Source organism: Megalops cyprinoides, chromosome 17 (genome assembly GCF_013368585.1).
Source record: "Megalops cyprinoides isolate fMegCyp1 chromosome 17, fMegCyp1.pri, whole genome shotgun sequence".
Classification (NCBI taxonomy): domain Eukaryota; kingdom Metazoa; phylum Chordata; class Actinopteri; order Elopiformes; family Megalopidae; genus Megalops; species Megalops cyprinoides.
In genome coordinates this window covers 28,742,531-28,767,156 of record NC_050599.1, presented here as the reverse complement: position 1 = coordinate 28,767,156, position 24,626 = coordinate 28,742,531, and the positions used below count along the sequence as shown (strand labels likewise).

The following is a 24,626-nucleotide window of genomic DNA, read 5'->3' as shown; positions in this document are numbered from 1 at the left end:
CACACCACTGTCCAAAGCCTTTGGTGAAAGGGACTAGTCATCTTTGGTCAAATGATAGAAGTCATGCAGAATTGCAGGTAGAAAAGATGGCTTGCTAGCTACCTCATCCAGTCTTAGCACACAAGCCTAGCTGTGCAAACAAGAAACCACACTGACTCTCCTAATGCATTATGACTTGTCCTTGCCATTGTGTCAGACAACTCATCTTCAGTCTGTTCAGTGGACTTTCACTACACAGATTAAAAGTAGCTTGCTAGGTCACGTTAAAATATCCAGAATGTCAGACCCTGTGGCCTTCTGGCTCTCGTTAGCACAAGTGCACAAGTGATTTACATAGCAACAGAGAGCATAGCTAACATGCTAATATCCTTTCATTAATCCTGCCTGAAGTGATAGGCTGAGGTATTGGCAATCATGAAGTTTTTTTCCACATGAGCATGTGTTAATTTAGTGATAACTTGCCACAGCCAGCACATTATCTCTGGTGGCAGGGAAAAGTCTAATGATGGCTGTTCAATTGCAGCTTAATGTGGAAAAACCAGAAAGTACTGTAAAGTGAGCAGTTTCAGATGCTTTGGGTTCTGTTAAGTCTTTAATTTGAAAACATTGCATTTCTGTGCTGAGTGAGTGTGCATACCCATTGTAAATGGCAGTGCCCCCTAATTGGTTATTTGTCAAAATGTTTCTAAGAACAGCATTTTACTCCCCCTTTTCAAGAAAAGTGACCTTTGCCAGTTCTCTACTGGTCATAACCTTAGTCTGCTGTATATATAGTGTAATCAAACCTGGAGCAGCTGCTACACCCTGCTTTACTTTCCTGTTGCTCTCTAGCTACAAGAACATTTATGGCCAGAAGTCAAAGAATGTGTTTTTACAGCATGTAGTCACAGTTACAGTCATCTAATAGGATAGGAAGCAAAGTAGTTGACAGCCACCTTGACAGAGTACAGCACACTTTAACATAAGTGAGTCAAATGGTTAAAACAAAGGCCTATTGCCAACAAAATGGAATTTGTCTGCTGTTAATGGCAATGCTTGTTCTTGGTACAACACATCAAAAAAAATCAAGCCTATTTTTAATAAGCACGCTAATGTGGTCATGCACATGTGCCATGCCACAAGTGAGTAGTCAAGTAATAGAACTTACAGTACATACATATGCCATCTTCCGTTTTAGCTTATGGAAGGAAAGGGCAGGGTATTAGAACCTTTTTCACCTCACCCTCACTCATCATTGCATTTAAGATGCTCACAACAGTTGGTGCAGAGAACCAAAGAGGTCTGACGAATGTCTTGATTGGAAGACCTGAACACAGCATAGCAATCAAACATGAGCCATCACACACTGCAAACATGGAGAAGCTGTCCTAACAAAAGAACCTGGCAGGGATAAATCATGGCGTTCTCTCCTATTTTAAAGCTTAGCTTTTCTGCATGCACCTTCAGTTCCATACCTAGATCCACTAAATGACATTCCATGACACAGTGTGTATGCAAAGTGTGCGTGTATTTAAATTATTCTCCAGTCAGCTATGAACTTTGTAGGTGCCTGGACCACAAGGAGGGAATGTGTGGTGTCATTTACATTTAATTACCAAAACTACTTATTCACAGGTTTCAGTCCAGGCAGTCTTAGTTTTAAGTAAAAGACAGCACACATTTCAGTTAATTCTTGTCACAGAGCATCAAATGAAGTGCTAAATAACTAAAGGTGAATGGAAAGTCGGCACACATTCACACAAATGTCAGGAAGCACAAATCAGCATGTCGGCATCAGACTGGCTCTACCTGAATCCAGAGTCCCTGGTGATCACAGGTGCCCCTGCTGGTGTAAGCTCTTTGTCAAATAAGATTTCATTCTCGTAGATCATGTACTGATCACTGATCTAGAAGAGAATTCAAAAGCTTGGTCCATCTTTGTTATAAGCAAAAAGGGAAAAAAAAAAAAATTGTTTTGCCTTGTGACAGAAGATTAACAGTCTTACCAGGGCCCTGGTGCCACATGTGTTCACCCCAAATGCAAAGAGAGCTCGCGTGGCATCGGCCTCTCTGGGCTTGCAGGTTCTGTCGAGGAGAGTGGTTCTGCTTGGTTCCACGGGTGGGTAAGTTGTAGCAAGGCTGGTCACCACCGTCATCACTCCATCAGAGGAGCACACTGGAAGGGTGAGAGTAGTATGGAGTCCACTCCGTGCAGCCTGAGTGTTCTTAAACCCCGAGCATGTAGCTGGAGAACATTACCTATGAGTTCATCTGTGTTGAACTGGCAGCGCTTTGGTGACGACCTCTGGACCTCCTGGGTTTTTCCATCCCTTGTAAGAATTTCAAAAGTGCCGAAAAACTGCTTCAGGGTAATTTCCTGGATAGACACACAGGAAGATTTTGTGTTAGCATGCATAGGCAGCTTTACATAAATACATCAACCTATGATTTTTTAAAGACATGAACCGAGGACTTTTTATAGTAACAGAGTGGAAGCCTTAGCCTACTAGACTGATTTCTAAGCATTCCTTACCTCATAGGTATAGCCAGTTGTAAAGACAGGGACCTCCAGCGTCATGCTTTTGCTGTTGTTGCTCTGCAGGATGTAGCCACGCCTTTCTGCTAACTCAGGGGTGAGAGCGTAATGCCCAATGGTGATCTCCCACATGTACCCCAGTTTTTGGTGCTTCATCTTGAAGATTATACTCCTGTCTGTGCAGACTCCTGTGATGTCAGGTGGGACTTAAGGAGGAGAAAGCAAATTACAGGTGTCAGGTGGAAGTTGGAATCAGTTGCAACTATCACAGTGGATGGAGTACTCAAGGTCACAGATTGTCTTACAGGCATCCTTAAGCAGAGCCACTACAGATGCAAGGTGGTAGTAGGAGTCTTCCTGGGGCATGTTGCTCAAGGTGTAGTTTATGTCCAAGGAGTACTGGAGCAGTCCCTCTCCCAAGTACTGTTGGAATTTACAACCTCAGTAACAATCTTGAAAGCACGTAGTTCACACCCAGTTTAGTCCCACAACATTTTAACCCATCCTACTCACCATCCTGGGTACAATTCGGTCTTCGAAGGAAACCTTGATCACATAGCCATGGGTTCTGTTGGGGTGAGAGACCTTACCAACAAGGTAACCGCTTTGAAATGCATCAGATGCAGAAAAGCTCTCCCCGTTCAGCTTCACTGCAACCAGATCCACATCCGGAGGAAAGTTTCCAAGGTAGACCGTGAACACAGATTCCTCCAGGACAGTCTCTATGGTGCAGAATAATGTTAGCTTGGTCTAGAGTCCTCCTGTTGATCAGCTCATTGAATTTGGATTGAATTTTTGAAATCAAAATGCAATGTCCTCTCTCGGTGAGCAAAATATGATTACACTGGACCAATATTACATCATGAGGCAATATAATGGAAAGGATCACTTACGGTCAATGGTGAAGGGTTTGTGGCACATTAGTGGAGATTTCACAACCCGTGACATGCGATGCCTGGTTTCGAAGCCAGACCCATCCGTGAAGAGGTGCTCATAGTAGAGATAGATTATGTAGAAGTCATTGTAGGTGTTGTTCAGCACAAAGCTCTGGCAAAAGAAACCCAAAGGCTGGTTTCACCAGTGTACAGTAGCTTTAGTGCAATGCAGTTTGCTGCGAGAAGCCAATGTCTCTGGAACACTCTGGACTCCAGTTTGGAAAGTATTAACTTAACTACTTGTATAACACAAATTTCCAGGGAAAATCCACCAATGTGTGGTGGTGAGAAATGTGAAGGTTGGGTGCTTACAGGGGCTTACCCTTCTGTACCCCCCTTCTGCACCAAAGGGGATGCTCATATGCACCATTCCCTCGCTGATCCCCAGGGAATAGCCCCTTGCTGCCAATGTAAGCTCATCGAAAAGTTGGCCCTCCACGCCCATCTTCATCCTCTTGCCCACACATTCAGAGCGGTCATATAGCAAAGGCGTCATGACCATGGGAACATCCCAGGAGAGCCTTGCACCATCAAAAGCACCAGGGTCTGCAAAAGTAGCAGAACTGAACAGCTCAGAAGCCATGTTTTAGTAGCTATTTTGGCAGTCCTATCTGGGGAGCTTACATTATACAGATTCTCCATCAATACAGCTTTACATTTATCCAAGCAATTCAGGTCCAGTGCCCACTTCAACAGTGGCTCCCCTACCTAGGAATGTCACTCACAGCCCTCAGTTTGCAAGCCCAGTTCCCTCAATGATTACACCACACTGCAATCCCATGTTTGGTCATGTGAGCAGCTTGTAAAAACAGGAGCTGCTGTGGCATTCCATGATGCCCTAGTTGGATAAGCGAAGGCCCATTTGACAGTGGGACCCATCCTGTTTGTTCTCCATTTTAAGAGTGCTTACTCATGGCGCAGGCTGCAGATAGATCCATCATCATCACCACCCATTTCTGTCTGAAGAACATGGTTGTGTGGATCACCACTACCTCAATACTGTCGACCTAAGGAAGGAGAACAAGGTTGCACACAAAAGTACACACAGTGGTTCTTTGAAAACTTATCCTGGGTATCCTGGGAAAAAGTTCACAAATCAGTCTAGTTAGTGTTACCTTGCACAGCCAAGTAAGCACTCCCTTTAGGTGTTTATTTTTCAGGTGCTTTCACTCCTTCAGAAGTACAAATAGGAGATTCCAAAGATTTACAAACCAAATATGATAGTGACAGCCTGAAGTCAGTCAAACACTTCACATTGCCTAGCTCATAAATGCTGTTCCAAACTTTTGTAAATGTTATATGCCCTCAAGTGAGCTTATTTTACACAAGTTACTGATCATGGATGTTAACATACTGAAGTATGCAGCCACGTTCCATACAGTGGCTAGCTTGCCTAAGTATGTATCTTCACCAACAGCAGCTAGCAAACAAGGAAAAAACATTTTTTAAAAGATTTAGCTGCCATATTTCCCTTGGCTTTGCCTTACCGAATGGCATGTTGAATTTGGTGCTATTTTGCTGGCACTTGCCATTACACTGGCTGTACTTGCCATCACAACGTGAGCATGAGGCTGTTGGTAGCCAGAGCGGAACACGACTCTCTGGGTGGAGGTTCCTATCCCATAGCCGAGCGCACGGGCGCTGCTGATGGACACAGGGTCTGTCTGCAGCCCATCCCTGTGGAATATGACCTGCCATGCGGAGCTCGCAGACCTGTGGACCTGGAGACAGAGCAGAAACGCAGAGGAAAAGAACATTCAGCAGTGGAGCAGAGCTTTCTGTCAAGCCCTAAGAGCCCTTTTGAACATTACTCACTTGTACTTTATGAGAAAGCATGTAAAATTGTTGCAGTTTAAATGTCCTAGTTCCTTGACCATGCTGTAAATCTAGTGGACATCAACCATGGACATTAACCAAGTTACCCATAGAACAGTTATAAGTACAAAGAGTAACTTTTGGACATGTATCTTCCTTCCTTAATACTCTGCCTATAAACGCAGCCTCATCCACTGTATAAAACTGAAACAACTCTCGTGCTGAAATAATGCTCAAATCAAAATCCTTTAAGAGTTTTAAGATGAATGGCAGTTGAAAAGCTCCTAACTAAACTTGTATGAAAGGAAGCTGAATGTTGTGCTCCAACTGTGGCATATAACAAAGTGACACTGCACAAAAATGTCAAAGCTGGAAATAGCTAAAGAGGTTCAATTTAGAGAATGCAACATGTTCAGTTCCATATATTTTCTTTCACAATTTAAAAAGAAATATCAATGCTTTGCCATTATAGGATTTATTTAAAATCCTGACCCGTTTGCATACTTTGATTTGGATTTTTCTTCATTGGGAGCTCTGATCATAGCTGGTCTTTGACCAAATTTGTCTTAGTCTCCCAGAAGTACTGGCTAATACTATATATTAGCATATGAGGGTTGTTATTTTGGATTAGTGCTATGCAGATGTAACACAGATATACTACCCTGTATAGAATGTTGAGCAACCAATATAGTAGGTTCAGTGAAAGAGGGGCCATCTGGATCTCATTAAGATCCGAGCCTTATCTACACAGCACTGTCCTGAGAAACCCAAGCTCATCCACAAACGCGAAACAGTGTCACTCAGATATTCTGCTATGACCAGACATTCAGCTCCTGTGTTTCCTTCCACCATCTAGGTAACATGGTAACAGGAGGATCCAGTGTTGTCTGCTTTCCCAGGTATTCCTAGGGTTGTTCTCTTTTTGACCACACCCATTCAAGAATGTTCATAACAGGACAGCAAATCAGAACTCTTGAAATTTCGACAAAAGCAAAGACTAGTTTCAATTTGATGTGCACTGAGTTGACTGTCTGGTCCATGTATAAAGGTGGTGGTGAAGTTGAGTGGCTTACAGTAGAGAGAGCTGCACTCCAGACCTCCTGGGAGGTGTATCCGCTTGGCGGGCAGGGCACATCTCTGCTCACTGTGACCTGGGGGACATGGCACAGCAGTGGTGGGAGGGGGCAGTAGCTCAGTGCTGCAGAGTGGAGTCCAGAGCGAGCAGTGCACTGGATCACTGGCATGTTTGATATTTTGTGAAACAATTCTGTTTAAAGGAGACAAGTAACAATTAAATGTGAACATTTATGTGTGATTATTCGTGCCCTGCAGGTTAGCTCAACATCTGTTGGACAAGCCAGCTTCCTGGTTCTTCGGTGCATCTCAGCAGGGCATCATATCAGTCAATGAATAGCATTAATTATGATCAAACTCTGTCCATCTCTGAGCTTGCTCAAGGTCACACTATCAGAAAGCTGGCACTTTTGAGACTCTCCCTGAGTACGCCCACAGTACCTCCATGTAGTTCTCCTCACAGATGACCTCTCTGGCAGACCAGGGCAGGGCAAGCGAGCAGTTCTTGGCCACATGATATGCAGTCTCTTTGCCCAGGTGGTCAAGCAGGATTAAGTTGAACCTGAAGACGAAGAGCTTGTCGTTCTGCGGGCAGAGTTACAGAGTCAGGCGTTTATTCATCCTAACGATCTGGGCTCCCCTGTGAGAGAAGGTTGTCCCCCTGTCCCTCTGAATGTACCTGGTTCTCAGTGTGGCAGGAGAAGTAGGAGGCGCGGAAGGTTATGCAGCCGTCCATGGAGAACTGGCTGTACGTGTACCCACACATCGAAGCATATTCCTCATTGAGTGGGTGCGCACCAGTGGAATCTGAGGACAGCCAGGTACAGCATGGTGCCAGTTTTGGTGTGTGGAGACACATAGTCTCAAATTCCAGGTCTGATTGGGCTATACAGTTTATTAGCTTAGAAGAGGCCTCTCTCAGAGCTTAGACATCATCCCTTTAAACTGGTGGATATTCATTGCGGGGATTCTGGCCCAGCATGTTTCTGAGAGGCACAACACCGTAACGTGTATCATATGCCACCACTAAGGGATAGGGCGTCACATGCAATTACCAAAACGCCTACCTTACCTATGGCCTCGATGCGGTGCTCATGGCTTGGAGGAGCCTGGTTCATGGACACCCAGAAGTATCGATCCCGACACTCTGACACAATGCCTTCTGCTGTGGGAACAGGAAGGAAGGAATGGCCTGGGGCCCCCAGTTTGAAGCAGCATCTATAGTACTCCCAATATCTTAGGTTTCAAATTCACCTCTCCAACCTGTGTTTATAGTGTGCCTTCTTGCCTCTTTTGAAGCTGCATTGATATACTTTCTGAGTCAGTAAAGCACTCAGTGGCCCATTTTAACACATTAACTCTAATGTACACCAACTGCATTCAACATCCATTCTAATATGTGGAAGCCATGAGGTGCAAGTTTGGAAATGATTCTTCAAAAACACATACCTTTACATGCATCAGCATAATGCACACTGGCCAATAACACTGAACAAAGCAATGATACTCTGCAGATAGAAAGAGGAGTTAAATCAAAACACCCTCAGATTTACAGTTGACTGGTTGGAGTGCACTGTGAAATACCAGCCTGATCTCAAAACACCCAAACCACCATGATCTCTTCAGATGGCAGCCAGAGAAGCCGAAACCATAGCACTACACAGCCAAAATGGAAGCCAGCCCAGAAGAATCTCTGGCTTTAGATACAGCCATAAAAGACCAAACTGCCAGCTGGTGTTTTACAACAAACCGGTCACTTAGGAAAGAAATATGCCCGGTTCTGTTCAGGGAAGAGTCCATCTTGCTGCTGTGCTTCAGAATGCATATTTTTGGTAAGGTTTTTAGAGAAAAGAGAAGTTCCAGCTGGCATCTCAGTCCTGCTACTGAAATAATAAACCAGGTAGACATGCAATATGAAAAGAACAGTTCCCACAACCTTTACTGTGGAACCTTCTCTAGCCACACAGGTGGAAGTAAAATTGAACTCACCCTAAATAGAAACATGATGCTAAAGGCATCATTGGGACACAGACCACTAGCTGTACAAAATAATTTGGCCTGCTAGCAGAACAAAACTGGAAGGTAATGACAGCAAGCCAAGAAACACCTGTTCAATGACCACCTCTTTGCACTGCACTGAAAGAACTGTAGCCAGTTAACCAATCCCAGTCTTAATGGACTAATTAGAGACCACAGACAGCCATGGAAACTTTGACAAATAAGCTTCAATCTCAGTCTAAATCATTCATACTTTATACACTAGTATGTAGTTTTGACTTAAATGAATCAAAAATTTCATTATATTTATTTTAGTTTGTGAAAAAAATTTTTGATTCTCAGATATCTGAACTTTATCCCAACTGTGGTTTGATTACTGAATTAGAGCCGTGGAATGGATTAGACCTTGGATCACCTGTTGTCCCAGTTGCCAATCAACAGAAGAAACTGAACTGTGAGAGGCCCCCAGCCAGCATGACTGGAATTTTACATAAAATAGCTGTATTGTATACATACATTAAGACATTTCAGAGTCCCATGTAAATCTCAGTGATGTAAACACATCTTTAAAATGACATACTAGCATGTTTAAAACGATGCTAAATGCTTTCTCACCATACGAGTTTGCGTTCTACGCCTGCTGTTCAGAGCAACCAGCAGAGGGTAGCACAGTAGCAAAATTCAGTTTCTTGATACATTAAAGTACTAGTAGGCGATATCCAACGGTATTGGATTTTTTCCTTTACAATCAACAGGTGGCACAATTTTCCTGTTTTTCTTTCTGATATTTGATGTGATTAGGGACGGATGCCGCTGTCTCGTGAGTGTAGGGAAAAAATCTGAAATGTCTTGAAAGGTTAATGTAAAAATAAAATGACAAATTCATTGAATTTATATATTAATGTCATAATTAAAATTTTGCATTTGCACAGTTTATTTTACAAAGTTGTATTAAATAGTGCTACAATCTGTCACCTTGGCTATGTATATATCAAGCCATTTTAAAGAGATCCTGTATGATGTTAATGCCAAGACAATAACACCTTAAGTGAGCATTCTGTAGTGGAAAAAGATGCAGCTAATTTCAATTAATTCTTTTAGGGATGTGCCAGGAGATGTGATGATTTCACTGAATTGACCCAATTCAGTCTTCAAGCATCGCTTCATTGAAATGCACCTTAAACATGCGTCCTATGAACAAAATCTTCTTGTAATAGGCATAGAACTTTATAAAATCTACTAAAACTGAACTTAATGACAGATTACTTGAATGAGTTAACATGAAGTGCATATTGACTTATTGTTTGTCTGTGACGTGTTCTGTAAAGATCCCTGAACGACATCACGGTCACACATTGGGGCTGTTATTTTCCTCTCCCCGTGGTGACTCCGTTCTAATCTTTTTCTTATCCTTCAAGTTTGAATTGATGATGAAATTTGGGGGGAAGAAACATGATTTTTGTGATGTGTCAATTATGTAAGCCAACCATGTCTGTGATGCACACCGGCTGCATTTGTACTGGGGAACTTGCCTTGTTACCAGAAGGTTGCAGGTTTGATTCCCATCTGTGAGGTAGTTGCTTTGGTAAGTGGATAATGCACATGGATAACATGTAATGTAAGGTCAGTAACAGGGTCATGTGACTGCATTGGAGTCCTCACGCCCTTTCCTCTGTTCTGCTCTGCTCTTGCAGGTACAGGGAAGGCCCCAGTCCTGGGAAGCGGGTTCCTCACCAGCCTGGGAAAGGAGTCACGCGCTCAGACGCTGCAGAATGGTGAGCTCCCACTGCGGCCCGGGTCTGCAATTATGTAATTGGGTATGCAGAGGTTTACTTGCACGTGTGTGGCATGTGTTACCAATGTATTTGTTATGATATAGCCTATAAGTTGTACATATTGCTTTGTGCTTACCTGTAAATCTAGGCACACATTTATGATCTCAGAACTATGTTTAGCACTGACACTTGTCCATAGGTAGTTAGTGGTATCCTGTTTGTGCAGCTTTTCATGCCACTTGATTCACACTGGGCAAGTGGCTCTGGATAAGAACGTCTGCTAAATGACAATAATGTAATGTAACGTAATCTAATGTAATGTCTGGGTCCAGCCAGGCAATTGCATTTGCTGCAGAGCCTCAGGATACATTTCGAAAGGTCAAAGGTCAACATGAAAGCATGTAACTTATGCTGTGTGCGCATGCGCTCAGGCTGAAAGCAGAGTTCAATTCAGTCGGTGGCTTACAGGAAACACTGTTCATTGTAAATCTGTTTGTGCAGTGAGAGTCACACATATTTTCATGTAGACATGGTGAATTCTCTCAGATTATCTCTGGCAATTACCCACAATCTCACGCTCCCCGAAGAAGGGTGGGGGGCAGCCACCTGCATGTAGCTGGGGGCCCATGGACGCGTGCCAAATGGGGTGAGGTGGCGTGACCTGATAATCACTCATCATCGTCACCCCCTTGGCATGGGATGTGTGATTGCCCGAGCTGGAAGGAGGGGGGTGATCTCTCTAGCCATCTCTGGGAACGTGGCGGATGCTGAAGCATAACGGGGTACCATGGCAACAGGCCTCAGTCTCTTCGCTGTGAGTGCAAGAGGTGGGGCAGCACCCCCCTTTACCCCTTAAGGGCACAACACATATTACTCCTGTAATTGAGAAATCTCTCACTCCACCCTCACCATTTAACATATACATCTTATTCCAGGTCGTGAGTCATTTTCTATGCCTCTGAAGGAAACAGGTACTGGAAAATGAAATTCAGGGAAACATAAAGACACACCAAGCACACACAAAGAGCCTCACAAGCCTGAGTGATATATGCTTGGTTTGGCCAACCAATCACTTTACCTGTGTTTCATTTCCCATTTTTCCCCTAAGGGCCCAATTATAAAGGTCCTTTACAGATATTAAATTAAATTATTGTCATATAGCAGAGCAACTTACACTCGTACAGAGCAATTTACACAGGTTGCAGTTTTATCCCTTTATACAGCTGGATATTTACTGTAGGGGAAATTGTGGTTTAAGGACCATGCATAAGGACACAATAACAGTGTCTCTGTGGGGAACCGAACCAGCAACCTTTCAGGTACGAGCCCTGCTCCTCACCACTGCGCCACACTGCAGCCCTTGTCTGAGGCTCTGCAGATCCTTGTAATCCGAAGCGGGATTTAGAAGTACACCCTTCCCTGACAGCTCAGTGTCTCCCAACCATTGCTGGGGTGTGACCCCACAGACACTTCCATGCTGTTGAGCGCAGAGAGGTCACGAGGAGGGCCAGGCTGGGAATAGAACCCATAGCCTCATGGGGTCAGGGCGGGCATGTGAAAGAGGGTCAGAATGCATGAGCAATGCACAGCAACAACCCAGAAAATGCTCAAGATATTATAAATAATCCAACTCTTTCAATGCCACTTTTCCACACTTTCTCTCTGAATACCTTTATAAACAGTGGGTGTCTGCCTCAGAAAAGAACCCTAAGCACCTCCAGAAATGGTGTTTTCACTCATTTGCTGACTAACTGAGTGACCCATTCCTGCACGGTAATGGCAGTACCTTTCTTCTACTTCTACATGGCACAAAAAACACAAATGAAGTAAAGAGACCACTGCAAAGCTGTTCAGTTAGGGCTGCCGAGCCCAGGTGGGACATATGCTCAAAGTCACAGAACTCTCCCTTGCAGCTCCAGCAGTTAGCATCCGTGAATCCACATGGTATGGTTACATCTGGGCGGCCTGATAATCCACCGGCACTGCTAAAATCACAGCAGGATTAACCACGTCCCTCCGTTTGTAATGAAATAACCGCACTGTCGGTCTCAGAATCAGAGGATTATGCTCTCAAAAGCGTTTTTTGTGAGGGGGGTATTTTTGGTGTTCCTGTGCCATCACAGCCAGACCCCTCTCCGCAAGCCTGCTCTGAACTGGGACAGGGGATTTCAGTCCAACCATGCTTGTGCTTTGGCTTCGACTTCGAACAACCAATTTAAGACAGCGTTGCAGCTGGGTGACTGAAGGTCACTGAAGGTGACTGAAGTGGCCCCATACTCCAGTCACTCTGATCTGACTCAGTTTTCAGCTCAACTCTTCTCCATGCTCTGTGTTGCCCCTGGCTCTTGCTCTCAGCACACAGTCCGATCGCCTTGAACCCACTCACCCCCTTATGCGCTCATCTGAGGAGCTTATCGTCTGTTGCAATGAGCTTTCAGTAGACTACACACCCGGGACCGCTTTCTGGCAGTGAGAACGGAGGTTTCCTGAAAGCCAGCTGCTAATGACAACACAAAAAACAGAAAACTCTGTCAAAATGTTGACATTTGAAGCAACACAATGTCACGCACATCATGATTTCTCTTGTGTCTGCCTGTATATATGCAATTTCAGCTGTTCATTGAGAGATGTTTAATATACAGAGAAAGAAGAAGGGAGATTTGACGGGGTATTACATTTTTAAAAGAGATAATTAGTGGACTACAGAAGGTATTTCAAGACTTGTTTTGTCAGGAGAACAACAGGACATAAGTGGAAGTTGGCTAAGGGTAAATTTCACACTGATATTTTTTCTATTTTTCTATTTTTTTAATATTTTTTCACTCATTTGTATTTTTTCAGTTATAAATGCATGGAGTAGCTTGCCATGACTTGTAGTGGAAGTGTTGAAGACCAGGCATGAGACAGACCTAATTTAGACTAGGATACACTAGACTAAAGACTAAAACATGTCTAAACTATACTAGACAAAATTGAGAGTAGCTGGGCTGAGCGGTCTGTTCTTGTCATTAAACCTCTTATGTCCTTATGCTCTTGTATGTGTGCAATGAATTATAGCAGAGAGGCAAGAGGAGTGGGGTGGGATTTGTCTATGTGAAGGCCGCAGAACTTCTGTTCCCATGGGGGACTACCAGCTGTCTGTCCCTTCAGCCAATCAGGGCTCAGTCTGACGGGCCTCTCAGACCGTGTCAGAGCACAAAAAGTTCCCATGTCCTCACCACTGCTGGGAGTGGGGCTCACAGACACCTGTGGGTGAAGTCATCTGTGTGTGTGTGTGTGTGTGTGTGTGTGCGTACGCGTGTGTGCGTCACCAGGGAAACGGCAGATCCACAATCTGGGAAACCAGCTGCAGTTGAACCAGCACTGCCTGGACACTGCCTTCAACTTCTTCAAGATGGCGGTGAGCAAGCACCTGACACGGGGGAGGAAGATGGCCCATGTGATCGCCGCCTGCCTGTACCTGGTGTGCCGGACGGAGGGCACCCCCCGTATCCTTCCACCTTCCCCCGCTGCTGGCGGAGTGACACCAGTTCCCCCCCACTGCAGCTAACACGAGCCATGTGCGTATGGCATACTCTTTTCAGAAGTTTCCCTTGTAGAAGAGCTTACATAATAGATTATATAGATATTGTAATAATTTCAACATTTTCACAACTTCTTAGTATATGAAAGAAACAATGCAATAGTGGTATGTACAGAATCATACAGAATCATTCAGTCTCATACAAAATCATTTGGTCTCATATAGAATCATTTAGTCTCACACAGAATCATTCATTCTCATACAGAATCATCACTTTGATCCAGAAGTCTAACTGAATGACTTTTCTCACTATTTAGAGGTAGGGAGAGAACTGAGGGCAGTGTTTTCTTGTCTCCCACGCCAGGCCCATGCCACCTTACCTAACACTGCAGACAGGGAGAGTGCAGCTCTGCCACAGTAAAGGCTAACGGCTGTCTGAGGACAAACCCAGGCTCACTAATGCCCTCTCATAGTCTCTCAAAGTATTTTTAATACCCATTGTCTGCAGCCTCTGGAGACCATGGGATTAACCCCTCCATCTCGGAGGTGGCGGTAATCTTTTTGTGTGATGCTGTAAAGGGGTACAGTCCCAAAATTGGGTGATGGGCTCTGTCACCATAACGACTGACAGACAAGGTGGGTTGTGCTCCAGAAGAGGGTGGGATGAAAAGGGCAACTGGCCACACAGCAGTTCTGTAGTAGATACTGCTACTGTAATAATACAAGCTTGAGTCTGGTGTAGAACGTAAGGGTTCTTATTGGCTGTGACTGGAGGAAGAAATAGTGAGTGGCCCTCACTGTTTGGCTATTTCCCTGATGGACAGACTGAGTGAACAGCCAGTGTTTTAGGAGCTGCTGTGTCGCATTTACTGCTATATCACCACTAGGCCAGTTAACGCTTACAGGAGAACACGCTTCTTGTCCTGTAAGGACGTGTACAGCAATTTCCTCTCCAACACTGACAGTGGAATACGTGCAAAGGCAGTGCTTGTGATCAACACCTCTGCTTGTTTCGATTGGCCTGAGGGCCCCCCCAAGGCTGTTCCTGTGGAGACAGTTGCAAGCATCAGTGTATGTGTGTGTGTGGGTCTCGAGTCACTGCGGGTCTCGAGTCACTGTGCAGATACCCAAGGTAACCTACAGGGACCCTCAGAAAACCCTGCACACAAACACCAGCCTCCCCCTGAATCAGCATAGTCAAGTAGCTCCACCCTGATGGAAGAAAAAATAAACCTTGGAAATATGTATTTAAGCAAGTCTCATAAGACACATATTAGAAAATATATGCTATTGCCACTTTTATTTATGCAGTTCATGCATGTGCATTCTGAGGAAGTGCTGTAAGCTGCAAAAAATATTTTGAAATATTGGGTAATGCTGCATCTGAAAATGGTCATTGATATAATAGTTAATTTTTCCATATTTTCTGATATGTAATACAATTGTAATCCTATACGTTTTAGATTTCATATTTTGTCATGTGTAAGTATTACCTTTTGAAAATGGCACACAAAGGTCTAATTCTAGCTCTACAAATGGGGGGGGGGTGCTTGTTATCTTATGCTGGATAGGGTGGATTGGTGGATCCCACAGACTGCATGCGCTCAGGAGTTGGAATGAGGTTATGCACTTAACGAGATTATGCAAATAACAGGAGTAAGTAATGCTAGTGGGATTAAAATGGGACCAGATGCATACTATGCAATAAAACAGTGTGCTCTTATGTGATATGTAGTTGTAGGGAGCTGTAAGTGTAACCTTCAGGTGCTGTTTTTGCCCCTAACTAGCCCACAGACATGCTCCTGGACCTGAGCGATCTCTTACAGGTAGGTTATCCTCAGCCTCACTTTACAGGCCTTACAACACATCAGGTACCAACTGTGCTCTGAACTGAGATAACATATGCAGAAAGAGCAGTCAGTGGTAGCAGGCATTTCACCTACTCAAGCATACACATGGCAGGAGATTCATTACAAGAGGAAGAGGTGGGAAAATGCGCCTTCCTGTGGCCTTCGCATTCTTATCTCAGATATGCCTATAGTTGTCACTAAACGTATGTACTGTAGGGCTGGCTGAGCAAAGCAGGCCTGATAGACTTCTGATGAATGAGGCTAGGTTAGGCCATGCAGTACAAGGTTAACCGTTTTGATGTTAAAGTATGTAGCTAAAGTATGAATACTAGGCCTTTACATTCATTAAAAATTTTAGGATTGGGGTAGGCAAGGTGTTCACTTCGAGCTCAGGCTGTGCCCTACAGCCTGGGGTAGAAATCAGCTGTGGCATTTGTCCACAATGACCAGGATCCCAGAGCAGCAGAACTGGCTTGTTTCCATTAGAGATAGGTGTGGGTGTGGTTTTCTTGTCTCACTGCTCTCATGTACCCTGTAATTTGTCAGGCACCTGCATGTTGCTCCGATGACATCAGTGGAATAGCATCCATCCTCCAATCAGGACCCACTGCAGGGCACTGTGAAATTTGTAGTATGAGTGGGAGACGACTTCCCATTTATGTATCAGATTCAATTCGTCAAATGAATCATCATTTACATGAATCAAATGAATGAAATGTATCTAATAGCTTATTAATTGTTTAAATTAATTTAAGTTAGAAGAAAAACCAGTAGATCCTCTCATACCAGGATTGCCCTGCCTCCTGACTTACGAACAAAGTCACTGCCAGTCGGTTAGTTGGCGCAGAGGTTAATGAGCTTGGCCCGCCACATTAACGCCACAGGTTCAATTCCTGGGTGAGGCACTGCAGTCATGCACACTCGAGCTCCGGTAAACACCCAGCTGTGTAAATGGGCAATGTGCGAAAACGCGGGCCGCTAAGCTAATAAATAATGTAGGAAAAACACATCAATTATTCAGAGTGGAGTCAGAGCAGATCAGTCATCTGCCATTTTTAAATGGGGCATTTCTGCAAAGCCAGAGGGTTGCCGTGGCAAACAGCTCAAAGGATAATGGATTTTCTTCCTGCACCTCCAAGAACGTCAGGTGTGAACTTTCTGGCTCTTTCCTAACTGAAAGGGACATTACAAATCAACCTCTCTCAGGGAGGCTGTGAATGATGTTTCACTCATCCATGTTGCCTCCTACACCCCTCAAAGTGGCTCTGAGGTCTGCCTATCACATCACTGATGATGACATTATCTGTGACCAAGGATTCAACAATGCAGGTGGCACAGTAGCCAAGATGTGTGACCTCATCACTAATAATACATCAGTGACATCACCAGGAGTGTTCTTGCATTTTATTTGCTTATTTGCCCGAAGGTTTGGCAAATAAAATGCAAGATCAAATTTTATTCTCATCTGTTAGGGTGATGAAAGAAATGGTGCAAACTCCTAATGGGTATAAAAAATGTAAAAACACCTGCAATGGTTCAGTATTCTGATATACTGTGTGAGCGGAACAGCATTCATGGCTGCTTTGTCCTTCCCCACTTTTAAGACAAAACCGTTGACACATTACAAATGCAATCTGTTTTCAAAACCACTGTTACACTTTATACTGTGCCAATAGCCAATGTGAAGACAGTTATGAGGACACAAAGTTAGGACTGCCACAATGCACTTGTTGTGCACTTGTGTGTACTTTCTTTCTGCATAATTGACCACAGGAACACAGGCACTGTCACAGGCACAGCTCGTGCGGGGCTTATTTTTGCACTCCCAGCTGTCCTTAACCACACCCCTTCCTATCCATTGGTGAGGGTTTGGACACTAGCCAAGACTGTTAATTTCCCAAAAACCTGACCATGCCTCTTGTGATAATCATACTCCAGACTGAGATATATACACAAAGGCTGGGCAATCAGAGGCAGCAGGTGTTTCACCCATCGAATTAGCATGCAGTAGGCTACACGAGGGAGAAGTGGATCACAGAAATGGTTGCAATTAGAATTGTGCACATTTATCTTAGATGAGGGCACACTTTTCACCATATACATGTAAAGGTGTCTGAATGAAGCAGGTCTGACACAGCTGGGTATTCATAATATCCCCTACCACTGGCAGGGTGGCTGGCTGGAATCCTCTAACCACCCCTGGGTCAAAGACCTCATTCCTGACCTGGACCTGCTAAATCGGCAGATGGAGATACAGGCCTGGGCAACACCGCTCTGCTGAGGTCAGAGCCCCCCCCCCCAAGGCCACCCTCACCCTAAGGTGACACCAGGTCTTAGCACAGAAGACTAGCCAGCCCCCTCTCAATTTGAAAAATAACAACTCTGTCCTGAAGCACTGGGCACCCTTATTCACAGTGGAGCTGCACAGAACTGCATGCCTCCATGGCAACGGGTCCTTTTTTCTCACCTGTAGTACCATTAAACTCCCTCTTCCTCCTCTCCACAGGTGAATGTCTACATTCTGGGCAGAACCTTCCTCCTATTGGCCAGAGAGCTGTGCATCAATGCCCCAGCAATAGGTAATTCCACCCACATGCCCCATGTGTTTTTTCTGACACAACTATTCACAATTACACTGACAAGGCTGACTGGGAGGGGGTGACACACATGGTGTAACATGACATTTTCTTCAGCTCACTGAAACACTGACCAAGGAGGGAAGAGAAAGTAAAACAGGAACACCAAGTTTGTTGAGAGGAAGCAAACAATTTGGAGTCAGAGAAAATTAAATTGCACTCATCTGTGCTGAAGCGCAGTTCCCATACGTGTACCTAGAGGGTGCTCCAACACTGATTTCAAACTGTTATTTACTTTTTTTAAGCTTGTCTGAGTAAGCTGCTCTTTCTGCTCTGGAGAGGGTAAACATCGGCTGGGCTGTTTTTCTAACCATGTGGGTTTAAGATAAGGCCTTATAAATGTCAGCTGGCTGCACCCTTGGGGACAGTTGCCCCGTTTAATTTCCTCATTGACTGCCTCTGCTGAACTGTATTGCGTCTCCATCTCCGTTTACTATCGGGCCCTCATTCGGCCAGCTGCTGCTGCCACCCCTTAAACAGCTCTGCTCACTCACTCTTTTGATGCATAAATGATCTGAGGCTCCCCACGTTCAAACGCAGATCTGTAACTGGCTCAACTGCTCTGCTGTCAGGGACCCAGAGCCCCCCACACCGTCGGAGCACGTGCTGGTGTGTTTCATCCTCCCTCGGCTTCAGCGGCCGAGACCACAGGAATAACAGGCGCTGACAACTGGGAGTTTAGTCACATAAAATCTTCTCTTTTATATGGTTAGCGGCTCACTAGCCGTGCTCCAACACAGGACATCTCATTCGTCAGTCAACTTAGAGCTGTGAACACACCGGTGTCAGTTATGTACAAAACACACAAAGCACTAATGGGAGCCACCCACTGGAAGTGCAATACAACCTTTTCAGTACACAGAGCCACATGCTGCAGTGTCAGTATTAATTAATCTGTTTGCTTGTTTGTTTTCTTAAATAAATAAAATTACAGAACATTCCTTTGCCTTTAAGTCTGAAAAATAGAGTCTAAGTCTAAGAGTCATTTTTCTAAGAACAGAGTTTTTAGAAAACTTGGCAGTTTTTCATTGTCATAGTCCTCTCCACTGCTGCTTCATTAGCAAAGCAAGATCTTTGTTTGGACTCTACCATGTGTGCTAGCAGCAGGGTAAGACAGAGATTGTCGATAGGGCTCAGGCGTAGAAGACCAGCTCAGGGATCTGCCCCCCCTGCACCCCGGTGCCATTGGTGCTGTCCGAGGAGCACTGGAACTGGAAGGTGACCTTCCCGCACTGCACCTCAGTCATGCCCTCCTGGCCGAAGTAGCTGAGCTCATTCCCATCCAGCACAGCGCTGACCGTGTAGAAGGTGTCTTGCTCCACCTGCACTGGGTGCTCGAACCACACGGAGAAAGTGCTGCTGGAGCCGTCCGACACGAATTTGGTGAGGTTCTGCGCTAGTGTGGCGCCCTGCCGCTTGAGCTCAATGCGCACGGTGTACTCGGCCTTGCCCCCGCTGGAGCCGTACAAGCCGAGGCCGGCGATGAAGACCCGGCGGTCCACGGCGAACTGGATGCTGTCACAGCGGCCACGGTAGCGCCACTGGTTGCTGCGGTAGGCCGAGGACTGGAAGCGGTGGCAGCGCTGTGGTGCCAGGCCCGTCCGCCGCACCAGTGGGAAGTCCAGCTGTGGCTTGTTGGCCGCCGTGTACCACAGGAAGATCTCGCGCGTCTCCTCCAGTGTCAGCACGTCGGACTGCGCTGCACCATCAGCAAACTCCTCCAGCGTCATGGCAGGGATGCGCACCAAGTAGAGTGCCTTGCCCAGGACACTACGTTTGTTGCGAGCTGTCGGGCCCAGGCCCCGCCTCTTGCACTCAGCCGCCGCCCAGGCCAGGACAGCCTCGAAGACCACTGCCTCCTTGATGTTGAGCGTCTCGCGTGCCAGGATGATCTCCAGCGTGGGCCGGTCGATCTCACAGAAGCCCTCGGAGCGCAGTGCCAGCTCAGCCTGGGCGTCGATGACCTCCCAGCAGCGCTGCGTCAGCTCGGGCTCCTCAAACAGCCGGCTCTGGGACAGCAGCACGCAGGCATTCTTAGCCTCCAGGCTGGTCTCCAGGAAGTTAACGCAAGCCTTGGCTAGGGCTGGCACAATGTACTTCTTAGCGGCATACAGAGTGGCCAGCACCGTGTCCGCTTCCAATTCAATCTCATCGCTGTAAAGGTACCTGAGGCGCAACAAGAGGAGACAAAAGAGTGAGCTTTAAAGAAAAAAAACAACTGAACATGCACATGGGTTGAGACTACTTTGACATTTATGCCCACCAGTGGTCAAACGCTGTTACCACAGGATTCACACAGCAAGCACATGAGGGATGCAACACTGTTTGCAGAACTGTCTCAGCTTTAATATTGTAACTGTTCAGTGATCACAGTGGCATGACAAAGCGTGACAGAAGACTTACTTCAACAGAATTAAGAATGCAGCAGGTTCTACATCTGGGATATGAATCTCCGAATCTCCCTCTGCAAGATCACCGTAAAACATGGCAGCAAAAACTGAACTTCCCACCGCCAGTACATACTGAAAACAGAAGAGGAGTTATGTCAGCTCACCAGTGCTGAGCATATTAACAACGGCTTCAAACGCAAGCGGAAGGTAGAGCTCACCTTATGCGCAGGCACTCTCTGCGATTCGCCAGGAGGGCCCACTATAAAGTGAACGTCGGCCATGAGTTCGTTGTTAAACATTAAGGCATTCCTAGAAACAAATCAAGTTACAACAGTTACTTTTCTGCTGGTACCAAGTCAGGTTACGATGCTTATTAAAGTTGCCTGAATCAAGGTGCATTGAGGTGCGCCAGCATCCTACAACATCCCGTGAATTGCGCACAGGAAAAAAACAATGATAGCGAGTTGTTTTCTAACCGTCTCCTCAATGAGCGTTTACCTCTCCCGCAGTGTCGGGTGAGAATTCTGCCAGCTGGTCGACTCGACGTTGTTGTTGTTAATATTCTGCTGTGTGGTGGTAGCGGTCGCAGCAGTAACCGTCTGGGTGACGTGGACGATGCCCTTCTTGCTAGCGGCCGTCACTACAATGCCGTTGCTGTGCGGGATATTGGTCTGTGTGCTAGCAGGGTACAGTTCTGCAGCCATGTTCTTTTCCAAGGACAAAGTCACGATCTCATAGCATACTGGCAGCCTGCCTGGGTGTCTCCCACTCTTTTTAGCTTTTTTCAAGTTCTCTGGAAGTAAGAGGAAAAAAGTCAAACACCTCATGATCCGGCCATACAGACAATCTGCAGCTACTGGCATCAGCAAGTGAAACGACCAAGCTGCCAGACAGGAGAAGCGTTAGGGCTGACGGCACGTTTAATATCACAATCCCAGGTAATGCAACTCCAGGTTTGGAAACGACTGCGCTTCCCGTTATATAACGTCTCGTGCGCATTGACAGGCAAACAGCAGCAGCTTCCCACGGCGGAATGCGTCTAGCAACCCTGGAAGAATTTAAACAGCAACATCGAGGTTATCCGTCTGGCGGAATTATTCCAGCTTCAAATCGGATAGTTTTTTCCTCTTTTTCATCGCATCCCGTTTGCAAAGACAGGCGTACTTCCGTGCAAAATTTCCATACTAGAACCGGTGTCTCTCAAAAACGTAGACGAAGCCATAACGGTGGAGCATAAACGACATATGACACAGCCTTTTATTCGTCCTGACTAGTTATGTGACTGTGCTGCAGGTTTTAGTGGATAACGCTAAATTAAAAGTGCCATCCTGCGAATGCGGCTGATACAGCGAACAACGTGTACCCTCCTCTATGGGTCTGCGGTAGTACTGTATTTTTGTGTAACAACAGAGCACGCCCACATCTCTGTGAACCAATCACATGCCGCTGGCATCAGCGACCTGGAGGCGCCTCCCCTAGCTTGGCCCTCCTCCTCTTCGCCTAAATCTTAACGTAACACAACAAACCTTTGCAGGGCTGGTACCAGTACGCGTCTACAGCCTCTGGTAAAAAGAATTAAAAGCATTGTTTCCACTGCCCTTAATCCCTGCACAACGACAGGGATTTGGGATGTCCAGTTGGCTACAAAAACACCACACACACTTCCACGAAAACGTATCATACTCGCTTTGCTTTCTGAGCAACGACCAGAAGTTTATTTCAATTGATAGTTAGGATTCAAAACATAATCACGGAATAAAGCAACCGAGTTATTATCTAAATACAGTGCTGTACTAAGCAATCTGCGAGTCACTTCAATTAACAATAAACATACATTCTCCCATGTACTTTACTGTTTAGTAAGTGGATAGCCGAATTACCTCGATGTGCGGAGGCCGATTGTAATTAGTGAGCTGGGTTCTTGGAGAAAGCAACGACGTAAATATGCACGAGGAAGACAGCTGTTGAAAAAATATGTTCATTAAATGTCGCAAATACGTTTGTATGAACCTCCGCGTTTTTAAAACACCCACAGAATGCTGTATTTATTTGCCAAATTAGTGAATAAACGAGAACGAAGCACATAATAGTTGATCACATCCCGCGTAGCTAGATCGCTTTGCTACTAAGCAGCTGTACAGTCGAACTAATTTCAATCATGCCGATTTTTTCAACGTGATTCTAAGTAGATGGTCACTCTAAGGTAGCAGATTACGTAAATTGTTACCTTATTAAATGTAGGGGTGTCCAGTAAACTGAAAAAAGCCGTCAAGTTTGGTCTCGTCGCGTCATCGGAGCCAGAAGCCATATTAAATCCAGAGAAGGGAATGAGAGAGGGGGTTGGGCTAAAGTGTCCTGTTTCAGACCGGTCTCCTGGTTTTCCAATAGAGGGCTCCGTTGCTTTGGAGGCTGTGGACAACCCGCGACAAGCCGTTCAACGTCACTGCTCCTGCAGTCAGTCAGACGTGTTTTACTATCACTCTGATAATTATCTATAGCGAAGCATGTGGCTAAACGTTAATTTCCACGATATTAGCGACAGGAGCCGTAACGGTGATATCCGGTGATAACCTGTGACGGTGGCAGGCTGCGCGTAAACTGGACTGCATTTCAGTAAGACCATCAGTTAAAACCACTGCCGCTGGTAACTGTGCGTATCATTGTGTGTGCCATGGAATCCCTTTCGTAATACCTGATGCCCTCTTTCCAAAGACAGTTATTTTTACGTTTCATTCCATACAGGGACTGATACTTTCCTTCAGTCTGTACAAGGTGAAATGATGCAGGTCTATTTGAGAGCTGGACTGGATGTACAATGCGGGCACCCCATCGCTATATGTTCTGGCTTGTTCCCAGGTTGTAATAGTAGCACAACAGTTCTTGATCTTGTATTTTTGTCACAGATTATGATCTTAATTGCTGATCACATTTGGTTGATTCCGAGGAGATGATGTGCAGGCTCATTGGTCATTGTTTCAGGCTCATTGATTCATCATGTTTGTTGAGCTCATTGTGCAAGCCATTCCAGATGTGATTAGATCAGTGCATCTGTTCAACACTGACACCAAAAAAATTGATCCTTAGGACACCTCATTGTAAAATTCAAGGTAACTCTGGAAAAAGCAGAAATTAGCAGATCACTTTTCGCAGTTCATTTATGTTTTTTTCCTTTCACCTAATGCAAATGTGAAATCCAGGCCGCAAGATCATCTTGAACATAAGTGTGTCATTGAACCTTTGAGGAAGGGCTGACACGTGCATCTGAAGCAGGGCTCTATACAACGTACAGTGGTAAATGTAGGTAGCCAGAGCACAATATGGTGAGCTATTTACACCATAATTAGGCACACTAATGGGACATTTTGCTTCATAAATGAACAATTTAGAAGTAGCAGCATTGAGTACTGTCAGGCAGTCCTCTGCTGGATCATTTTTGTCTCTTGCTTAGAGACAAAATGCCAGTGGGTGAATGCCAGTTTAAATCTTCTGAACCAGTGGCCAGTAAAAACAAACCCTTCTCAACAAACAAGAAACAGAATTTGTGTGCTAGCCATTTTCACACAAAACGTGGGTTGCAACCAGAGTAAGAGCACCAGCAAAACAGATAGACACAGTTCTACCATGATGTGTGCTCATCCACAATGCTGGGTTTCCACTGAAACTATCTATTATAATTACATTTGCATTTATTCATTTGGCAGGCACTTTTATCCAAAGCAACTTACATAGGTTACAGCTCTTTACAATGTTATCCATTTATACAGCTGGATATTTACTGAGGCAGTTGTGGGTTAAGTACCTTGCCCAAGGGTACAGCAGCAGTGTCAGAGGGGGGATCGAACCTGCACCCTTTTGGTTACAAGTCCTGCTCCTTAACCACTGTGCTACACTGCCACCTGTTTAATGCAAGTAAGGTGCTTTTTGACAGCTTTTTCTTTCATACCACTGTATTTACCTTGTTATTGTAAACCACGTATACTTAAAGTTTGAATGGTCAAACTCAAATTCTGCAACATAGTTTTAATTCCACCCAATTCCAGCCATGACTCAACTGGTGCATGTAGTGAGGGTAGCCCATACATCTTCATCGACTGAATGTATTCCCAGAAATACTC

General features: G+C 45.2%; 2 protein-coding genes across 6 annotated transcripts in view; one reads left to right on the top strand and one right to left on the bottom strand.

The window, feature by feature from the left end:
- The window catches only part of LOC118791937 (transcription factor IIIB 90 kDa subunit-like), a 63,486-nt gene that overhangs the window by 7,198 nt on the left and 31,662 nt on the right, over positions 1–24,626 (top strand). For all 3 annotated transcript variants that reach the window (XM_036549503.1, XM_036549504.1, XM_036549502.1), the window contains exons 3-6: positions 10,032–10,112; positions 13,427–13,600; positions 15,430–15,461; positions 17,992–18,064. In XM_036549503.1, coding sequence (XP_036405396.1) covers positions 10,032–10,112; positions 13,427–13,600; positions 15,430–15,461; positions 17,992–18,064 — 360 coding nt within the window. The remainder of the gene's footprint in view (positions 1–10,031; positions 10,113–13,426; positions 13,601–15,429; positions 15,462–17,991; positions 18,065–24,626) is intronic.
- LOC118791938 (BTB/POZ domain-containing protein 6-B-like) lies at positions 18,702–22,845 on the bottom strand. Of its 3 annotated transcripts, XM_036549508.1 has the most exons (6): positions 22,739–22,845; positions 22,392–22,472; positions 21,010–21,304; positions 20,730–20,820; positions 20,525–20,643; positions 18,702–20,287 (listed from the first exon to the last, which is right to left on the bottom strand). In XM_036549508.1, exons 3-6 carry the CDS (start codon positions 21,213–21,215, stop codon positions 19,255–19,257), a joined length of 1,449 nt encoding a protein of 482 aa, XP_036405401.1. In that variant the 5' UTR covers positions 21,216–21,304; positions 22,392–22,472; positions 22,739–22,845; the 3' UTR covers positions 18,702–19,254. The 3 variants fall into 3 exon arrangements, with proteins under 3 accessions (XP_036405401.1, XP_036405400.1, XP_036405398.1); XM_036549507.1 differs by lacking the exon at positions 22,392–22,472; XM_036549505.1 differs by lacking the exons at positions 22,392–22,472; positions 22,739–22,845 and having other exon boundaries at positions 21,010–21,884.

Excerpts from the sequence above, each read along its gene's own strand:
- LOC118791938 (XM_036549505.1), bottom strand. The coding sequence starts at position 21,374 with ATGCCAGTAGCTGCAGATTGTCTGTATGGCCGGATCATGAGGTGTTTG. Across the intron at positions 20,821-21,009 it reads CACCCGACACTGCGGGAGAG|GAATGCCTTAATGTTTAACA; the intron begins GTAAACGCTCAT and ends ATTTGTTTCTAG. Across the intron at positions 20,644-20,729 it reads AGAGAGTGCCTGCGCATAAG|TATGTACTGGCGGTGGGAAG; the intron begins GTGAGCTCTACC and ends TTCTGTTTTCAG.